This window comes from Galeopterus variegatus, unplaced genomic scaffold (assembly GCF_000696425.1).
Source record: "Galeopterus variegatus unplaced genomic scaffold, G_variegatus-3.0.2 Scaffold523, whole genome shotgun sequence".
NCBI classification, from domain to species: Eukaryota; Metazoa; Chordata; class Mammalia; order Dermoptera; family Cynocephalidae; genus Galeopterus; species Galeopterus variegatus.
In genome coordinates, this window is record NW_007726634.1 from 223,039 (window position 1) to 232,639 (window position 9,601).

The window sequence follows — 9,601 nt, forward strand, 5'->3', positions numbered from 1 at the left end:
GGAGCAACACCGAGGGTTGCAATCCCGTTGCCGGTCCCCGGTCCGGTACGGGAGCAACACTGAGGGCTGCGATCCGTTGCTGGACACGGAAAAAGACGAAAAATAAAAAAACAGGCTTTAGAATATAGACATCATTTAAATAATATATTTCAGAGACAAATCATGTTTTAGATTAAATGAGATATTTAAAAGAAACTTGATGCTAGAAAGGCTTTCTTTGGAGATGTGGTCTTCCATTCATGATGTATGTTCTTTTTCCCCATAGGATGTCTCAGTGGTATGAGCTTCAGCAACTTGACTCCAAATTCCTGGAGCAGATTCACCAGCTCTATGATGACAGTTTTCCCATGGAAATCAGACAGTACTTGGCACAGTGGCTAGAAAAGCAAGACTGGTAAGGAAAACTCACTAGACAGAGGAAGAAGTTTATCTGTACCTTAAAAATATTTGTTGATTAAGTGACTGACTTGGAACCATGCTTATTGAGAGATGAATCTCATCGATGGCCATTGGCATTATCTGTTGCAGAGAAGTTTGTTGATTTGAAAAATGACATGTGTCTCTACAAAGCTAAATACATTAGTCATTAAGCACCTTCTCGTAGTTTTGTCAAATTTAATTATATCTACTCTCAAGTGCTTTGGACGAGTTAAGATAATACTAACACCTGTTATTTTCCAACTTAAGATCCAGGCTATAGAAAGAAAGAATTCAGGGCTGGCCAGCTAGCTCGCTTGGTTTAGAGCGTGGTGTCGGTAACACCAAGGTTGAGGGCTCAGATCCCTGTACCAAGCAGACACTGAAAAAAGAGAAATAACTAAAGCCGAATTATGGTAAAACGTTGATTAGAAACATGAAAAATGTAATAAAATTAAGAAGATATCTCTTAAAACTGATACGTGTTCTACTTTAAAATTTATTATTTGTTGGGGCCGGCGGGAGAGTGCGGTGCTGATAACACCAAGGCCCCAGGTTCGGATCCCATATAGGGATGGCCAGTTGCTCACTGGGTAAGCATGGTGCTGACAACCCCAAGTCAAGGGTTAAGATCCCCTTCCCGGTCATCTTTTAAAAAAAAAAAATTTATTATTTGTTGGGGCCGGCCCGTGGCTCACTCGGGAGAGTGCGGTGCTGATAACACCAAGGCCCCAGGTTCGGATCCCATATAGGGATGGCCAGTTGCTCACTGGGTAAGCATGGTGCTGACAACCCCAAGTCAAGGGTTAAGATCCCCTTCCCGGTCATCTTTTAAAAAAAAAAAATTTATTATTTGTTGGGGCCGGCGGGAGAGTGCGGTGCTGATAACACCAAGGCCCCAGGTTCGGATCCCATATAGGGATGGCCAGTTGCTCACTGGGTAAGCATGGTGCTGACAACCCCAAGTCAAGGGTTAAGATCCCCTTACCGGTCATCTTTTAAAAAAAAAAAATTTATTATTTGTTGATTGCAAAAATTTTAAACACTCTAAAGGTATTTGATATAGAAAGTGGAAGATACTGTTGTTTTTTGTCCCCCTCCAGAGATAATCACCATGAACAGTTTCATGTGCAATCTCTTAGAGTTCTAGAATTTTTCATGCTAATTGCGTATTATAGAAATACTGTATAAACTGCTGCTAAAAGCAATGTCAGTTTCAAAAGAAGAAAATAAAACCTAAGGAAACACTTTGTTATTTTTAATCATTTCAGTAAGGAAAGCAATGTTTTGTTTTGTGTGTTTTAAGTGGTACCTAGAATGAAATGTGTAAATTTTAAATCTCCTAGGGAGCATGCAGCCAACGATGTCTCATTTGCTACCATCCGTTTTCATGACCTCCTGTCACAGCTGGATGATCAATACAGTCGCTTTTCTTTGGAGAATAATTTTTTGCTGCAGCATAACATAAGGAAAAGCAAGCGTAACCTTCAGGTAGGACCTGGTTTTTGTGTTTTAGTTGAAATGTTCCCCTGTTTACGTAAGACACTTTTCTTCATTCAGCAAATACTATTGACCACAAACTCGTTGGTACATAGAGAGACTTTAAATGACTGTAAGTAAATTTCCTTTGTGTGTCTTATATTTATAGCATAAGCAAAATAAACTATCATTTTATAATCCCACAAGGAATTCTCAGGTGTAAGTGTACCACCTGTTAGGTGTCAATAATTCGGAGAGAAATGTGATGCTATAACCTTGTTTTACTATAAAGGAGCTGCATTTTAAGAGCAGTTAGCGATGGCAGCACATTCAAGTTCCAAGAACTGTAGTGATCATTTAGGTCTAAGTCTTTGGCATACAGATGAAGAATAAGCCTAGAAAGGTTTGACTTCTCTGACGCCCAATAGTAAGTTGGTGAATTGGAACTAGATCCCATCTTGCCTTGCTTCTGGTGGAGTTGCCTCCCCTGGAAGAGAAGGTCAAAGGAAGATCCAGACAGGAGAGACCATTCTACAGAGTTTTAGGAGGTCTTCAAACATATTTGCAGCATGCCCTTAACCTGGCTACCATATTTATATCTGTATTAATGGAACTTTTCTGTTTTAATGGAGGCGAAGGCTATCGTATTCTTGCTTCATATGACACAACTAAACTTCTCACCTTAGGTAATTGGAAGTTTTTTTTTTTTCTTTTGTGAGAGTATCTATGATTTTATAATACCAGTGAGTAGGAAAATCAGATTAACTTTACAGAAATTTGCTCTCATACAGATTTTGCTTGAATGTACCTGTTATAAAGAGCCACGATTACCAGCATGTTGCAATCTGTCTTTGCTAATGGCAACAGAAAGCCTGAGATGAAGAACTTTGGTCTAATTCAAAGCATAGACCAATAGGTACATTCCTTGAGGAATATCATGGATAGTTTTTATATTGTTTGCATTGTCTCAGGATCCTATCACAAGATAATTGGCCTCAAGAAACATGGAAAGATGAACCATGTGTGAAATACTTTTTTTTTTAATCAAGAAGTACTTTAGTTACCTGTGCTTAATTGGAAAGTTAAAACACTTTTTGTCATAATTTGGGAAAGGGATATTTTAACAAAAATAGGTTATGTAGAATTTAATAGATGAGAGATGATGTTTCTCAGGGAATATAAACAGATTCTTATCAATTTATCATACACAATGGTTTAAACATTCTGAATTTTAACTTAGTTTTATTCTAACCACCCATATCTAGGATCATTTTCAAGAAGACCCAATACAGATGTCTATGATCATCTATAATTGTCTGAAGGAGGAAAGGAAGATTTTGGAAAATGCCCAGAGATTCAGTCAGGTACTTTTTGTAATAGAACGTTAAGAATTATAATAAATTAAAAATTCATTCTTTCATTCAATGGTGAATATCTCTCTGATTTTATAGCCCCAAGAAGTGGGGAAAATCAGATTTAGAGATTTTATAGAACCAAGCTTTAGGAAAGATTCTAATCTAATGGCATTAAGTTCTAGTGAGGGGAGAGAAATATAAATAAGATACTTTCAGGTAGTGTTAAGTGTTGTGGAGGTGGCACTCCGAGTTAATGGAGTGATTGGGGGATGGGGTGTTTCTGTAGATCAAGGTCAGGAATTCTGTGAGGTGCTGGTTCAGGGATGGAAGCAGGCAGGCAGTTGAGGGTTCTTGTGGCAGTCTCTGGAGTGACAGTGGAAGCTCGCACTCAGGAGAATCGGTGAACAGAGCAGGTTGTTTTGGGTATGGTGCCAGTGGGGCTTGTGTTGAAGGATCAGATGTAGGAGTGAGAGAAAGTAAAAAGTCGAGGCTGGCTGTATGGTTGAGACTGGGAAGGGGGCAGGAGCAGGGGTTTTTGCAGGGCACAGTAGGTTTTAGGGGAGAAGAGATTGATGGGAAAATCAAGGGCTTTGTTTTGAACAAAATGAGATACCTGTTAAGTATTCAAGATATCCAAACAGTGAATAAGTCAGCATTGTACCAGTACCAAGATTTTTGATCATGGTTTTACTAATACTAATACACACTTTTCTTGGCAGTCAGGCTTTAGCAGTCTTTTGTTTGTTTCTCCCACCAGTAGAATTTGTGTTTTCAGCAGTTTTTTTGAACTTGCCATGGCATTTATTATTTCTTTCTCGAGCAATGAGAAGTGAGAAAAACCCTCAGGCAGTCAATTGTGAAATCACCGTGGTATAGGTGATTCTGGCCGAGACTATTTCACTATGAGGTGGAAAATGCCCGAGCACACAGGGGAATGCCCCGTGTGCATTTCACTAACAAATAAAGTGAACTGTGCAGCAGTGGGGAGGGAGAGGGAATGCAAGTAGTGGTGGTGAATGCCATTCTCCTTCACTTCCTGAGCATTTCTCTCAGACTTGGTGAAACTGTCCCTTCCCAGGCATTTAGTTCCTGTCTTCCTAGCACACTGAATGCACCTTGTGGTACTAAGCATGTAAAAATATGTATTATTAGTTCTAAATCCAAGCTGGCTAGTTCATCTGGTACCTAGCCTAGCAAACAAAAGTGTGTGTTCACGTTGGAGGAGGAGCTGGCCGTGTTGTCCCCTGTAAGGGAGGTGTGCCTGTCTCTACCCTAATGCACTGGGAGGTTTTCAGCAGGAAATTCTGGTGATGTGGGATTTTCATCCTAACAGTGGGAGGTGATGAGCCTCCCTTGTATTTCACATAGACTTGAGAGGACATCCAAGAGTAGAGACAGGCAGGCAGAAGGACAGACTGTCCACCTTTGCACCCACACATTTGGTCCCTCAGCCTGGAGTCAGCATTGGAGGCAGAGCAGTGATCTCTGCTTTCCCACACCAGCCCCATGCCCTGGCTATTCTTTGGGTGTTGAAGGCTTGCCAGCTTTGAGCTCCCCACTAGAAATGTAGGTAATTTGGGGAGAGGTTATTGTGAAGTGTCGGAGGACACTTGAGTTATCAGTGAACACCTTTGCAAGGCCTTGTAGGAGAGAAAGTCCTAGGTGTCTGTGGAAAGGAAAAGGCACAATCGATGTCTCCTTTCCAGAGTCATTCAGCCTACTCAGGACACTTGAGTTATCAGTGAACACCTTTGCAAGGCCTTGTAGGAGAGAAAGTCCTGGGTGTCTGTGGAAAGGAAAAGGCACAATCGATGTCTCCTTTCCAGAGTCATTCAGCCTACTCCTGGCTAAGCAGTTTAGAAACATTTCTTTGCCATTCCCAATCCCCCTTGTTAAACAAACTAGATTTTACTAATATATCTTCTATTCATATTGAAGTATATATGCATGGAATGATGTCATGTCTGGTATTTGCTTCAAAATAATCCAGTTTGGGGGCCAGAGGCATAAGAAAAATATGGGTGAAATAAGAGTGTCCGTGAATTGATAGTTGTTGAAACCATCTGATAGGATCATAGGGATTCAACAGGTTCAGCAAGGTGAAAACATGAAAAATTCTGAGTTCAGAGCATTTAAAGAGCACAGAATTCTGTAGACATACGGAGATATGAAAGTATTGTTTCCATTGTTTATTGTTTTAATAGAAAAGCTTTTAGAAAACATGTCTAAGAGAATGTTATAAATTAGTAGGCTATAAATGTTTTATCTGCTGCCTTATAGCACACTATGCTTTTTCCTTTTTTTTTTTTTTTGGTGATGAAAAAGCTAATTATGCATTTTGACAAAATTTAGGTCCATAGGGTGTACAGGAGGTGATCATTTCTTTCAAGTTGGAGGAGAAGACGTGAAATGCATTTTAGGCTTCCCTTTGCTGTTCCATATTTACAATCTTGAATAATAGTAATAGAATTACCATATACTCAGTGCTTATCATGTTTCAGGCCCTGTGCTAAGCAGTTTATAAACATTTCATTGGAATAAATGCTTTCAAAACTATCATTGAAGGTAGATATTCTTGTCCCCATTTTATAGTAAAGAAAACTAAGGTTCAGTACTTTGCTAATTAAGATCAAGTACTTTGCTCAAGGCCACGGAGCTTGATGAGGCATGGGCTTGGAATTTAAACCTGGAATTGTCTGACTCTAAAACCAGTTTGTTGGAGAAGTTGCTCTTCAGTTCTCTAATAAATGGGATGGGATGGGAGGGCATTCTGTCTGGGACTTCTGACACTCATTAAGTGCTGGCCACATACACTCTTACTTAGACAGCAGCTCATTCAGTTGAAGAGAACAGCCTTCCTGAGCAGAAGATTTTTCTTTGGTCTGGGGTCTGCGAGTAATTGAGTTCCAATTAAAACCCTCCAAACAAGGTCTCTAGAGGTTCAGGTGTGAAATGAGAAAGTCAGAGTAGATGAGGGCGAAGGTCCCTTTCAACTTTAATGCTTGATGTGCCTGTCGTCTCAAGGCTCCTGGTTTGTCAGAAAGTTAAAAAGATAAAGATCCTGGAAGTAGTATCAGTATCAAAAGTGTAGAGTGGTCATAAGGATATTGTTGTTATTGTTAAGTACATGCTGGTAGGATACCAGCCAAGCAGCTACTTAACAGGAAATGGCGGTAGGGTGGAGGGATGCAGGGACAAGTGAGAGGAAGGAGGATGAGAATTCCAAAGGGTTTTAGTAGCTTGGAGGACTGCTGCTTCCATTTGAAGCAGGAGGTTTCTTAGTCCTCTGCCACCGTCACCAGGTTTTTCCACTGAGCATCTCCCAGTAAGGCAGAAGGAAGGGTATATTCCCAGTATAGTAGCTGGGAATGCAGCTGCATTCTTACAGCCATTATTGCTGATACTCCTGTTCCCTAAACTAACCCTTGATAGTCAGCATCCTCTAGCGGCCTGGTCCCTCTGTCTGGATGTAGTCCCCAGCTGTTACACAGCCCACAGGACATGACATTCATATCCAGCTGGCTTGGAAGTAGACAACAGCAAAGAGTTCTCTGTGCAGACAGAAAGCATTATGAAGCTGCTCAAAGTGGCAGCTCATCCTGCATGGCCAGAGAAGCCCCTTTTATCGCTTAGTGACGTGTGGCACCTGGGACTTACCAAGGGTACCAGTCATTTTCATGTATTTCTAATATACACTTTACAACTGATATAGTTTAGAAGCGTCTGAACTATAGTTCTGCTATTCCAGAGTACATAAGATGAAGGAAAACATTTTATGAAGTGACAATAACTTTGATTACCTAAATCTGATAAAGATAGAACAAAAAAGAAAAGTATAGACCCATTTTACTTAAGAATATCAGTGTAAAAGTCCTAAATATTAGGGATCAGAATTAAATACTACATTAAGAAAATAATCCATCATGACCAAGTAGAATTTATTACAAGTTATAAGGGTAGACCATCAGTGGGAAATCCATTACTGTAATTCACTATATTAGTTGATATTAGGGGAAAAAGCATTTGCTTCTTTCTATCGATGCTAACAAGGTCTGACAAAATCCAAAACTCATTCCTAATAAAAACATTCAATTGACGGATACCTCCTTAACACACTAAAATATACATCTCTCAGTTCTAGTGACAGCATCTTACTTAACTGGAAAAACTCCAGTAAGTCAGAAGCCTAGCAAGATGTCCACTATTTCCACCGTTATTTAACATTGTGTTGGTGGTATTGGCCAATGCAATTAGACAAAGAAAATCATTAGAAGCATAAGAATTACAAACATCATGAAGATATTAGCTCTCCCTGAGTTAATTTATAATTTTAGTGTGATCCCAATAAAGATACCAACAGGTTGTTTTCTGGAACTACACTAATTGATTCTGAAATTCGTATTTAAAAGAAATGTGCAAGAATAGCAAGAAAACTTTTGAAAAATAGACCAATGAAATGGGACTAGCCGTATTAGATATGCTATAAATCCTCTATAATTAAACATGATTCAGGCATTCAGGCTTATGAATAGAGAGACCAATGGGAAAGAAAAGAAAAACCAAGAAGTAAACCCAAGTGCAGATGAAATTTGTATGATAAAGGCAGTTCTAAGCACTGGGGAAAATATGAGCTTTTCGTTAAATGTTAAGACAAATGGATAGCCAATTGGAAAAATGTTAAAATTGGACCCATACTTAACACTAAACACAAGAATAAATGTTATCAGATATGTAAAAGTAAAAAAAAAAAACAATTTGAAGCTGTGTAAGTGCTAGGAAAAAAATTGGTGAACTCCTTTATAATCTGTCAATAGGGAAAGACTTTCTATTATGAGGGGAAATCCTGGCATAAAAGAAGAGACTGATTTGAATATATAAAAAAACCCATACAGAATCTGTGCTGTGCAGGGCACTATGTAAGAAAAGGTGACAGGTGCAGTTTTGCCATGTAGGAACTTTAACTTAAAACAAAAACAGCATCTTTCTAGAATCTAATCTCTGTGAGAACAGGGACTCTAACACCTGGGCCTAGAACATTGCCTGACATTTACTTAGTACCAAGGAAGTGTATGCTAAATGAATAAATCAGTGTACACCTTATGTAATGCACAGACACTGTCTCATCTGAGTCTTCTAGTTATCAAAAGTAAGGACTGAATACTCCCAGGCAAGTCTGGGTTTATATTCGTTATTGACTTTCTAATAGCAGATTTTAATTGAAGCCCTTATTGGAGTGCTTTCAATTTCAATGTACTTCTGAATCACCTGGGGTTTCTGATAACAGTAATCAGATTAGGACCTGAGATTCAGCATTTCCATCAAGCTCCCAGGTGGTAACATGCCGCTGGTCTGGGGACCACACTTTGAAGTGCAAGGCTTTAAGATAAATAAGTACAGCGTTAATAAGAATGATCTTTTGTATGGAATCTGAGAAACCATGCAATAAATTCTTATGTGGTACCATGCAACTGTATGAATACATGGAAACTTCTAGAAATACTGTTTATTTTAGGCATGAACTGAGTCTAGTCTTTCTGTAGCCTTGTTAAAAGATTACCAGCATTTTCCAGGGCCTTGGGAACTGAGCAATTTCTTGTTGACATATGTGTGAGAAGCCCGTAGTAAGTTTGGGAAGGTCTGGAAGGTTGTTGGGGCACAAGGTATGGACTTGACTTTGGAGTAAATACACCAGTGAAAGTTCTGGCTGTTAACTATGTGCTTCCCATTACAGACTCAGTCGGGGAATATTCAGAGCACAGTGATGCTAGACAAACAGAAGGAGCTTGACAGCAAAGTCAGAAATGTGAAGGACAAAGTTATGGTGAGTACTGAGTAAATACATACATTTATTCTGTAGCTTTTTATAGGGGAAAAAAGATTTCACTCACTCTCCGAATATAAACCTAGTAACTGAGTTCAGTCTTGTAAGTAGTTGAGAAGAAAAATTTTGCTGAAGTTGCAAACTATAAGTAAACAAATTGGTAAAACCATGATCAAATAGACTTTTTTATGGCCTCCCTTATGCCTTCCAAACGTTGAGCTTATCTTATTCTTCCTTACAAGATCAGGCAGTAAATGTTGACTTTGCCGCATCACCCAGTAAACCAGGTGTTGCTGCTCTAAATAGCCCTTTATGTCCATGCCTCCCAAGTCAGGCTGTTCCTGGGGTTGCACACAGCCCCAGGATAAGTAACCTTGGCCCATCTTCCTCAAGCACCTGCTTTATTCTAAGACTTGGAAGAAATGAAAAACATTTTATTGACAGAAATTCTGATTCATTTCTGATTAGAATAAGACATCCCCATCAATTTTAAGATAAAACTTCAAAGACAGTTTATGGAAGCAAGGGG

General features: G+C 39.3%; 1 protein-coding gene across 1 annotated transcript in view; it reads left to right on the forward strand.

Moving 5' to 3' along the window:
* The window catches only part of STAT1 (signal transducer and activator of transcription 1, 91kDa), a 41,858-nt gene that overhangs the window by 3,493 nt on the left and 28,764 nt on the right, over positions 1–9,601 (forward strand). Inside the window, exons 3-6 of the mRNA XM_008569669.1 lie at positions 266–394; positions 1,764–1,908; positions 3,162–3,260; positions 8,983–9,072. Of these exons, the coding sequence (XP_008567891.1) occupies positions 267–394; positions 1,764–1,908; positions 3,162–3,260; positions 8,983–9,072 (462 nt within the window). The 5' untranslated portion in view covers position 266. The remainder of the gene's footprint in view (positions 1–265; positions 395–1,763; positions 1,909–3,161; positions 3,261–8,982; positions 9,073–9,601) is intronic.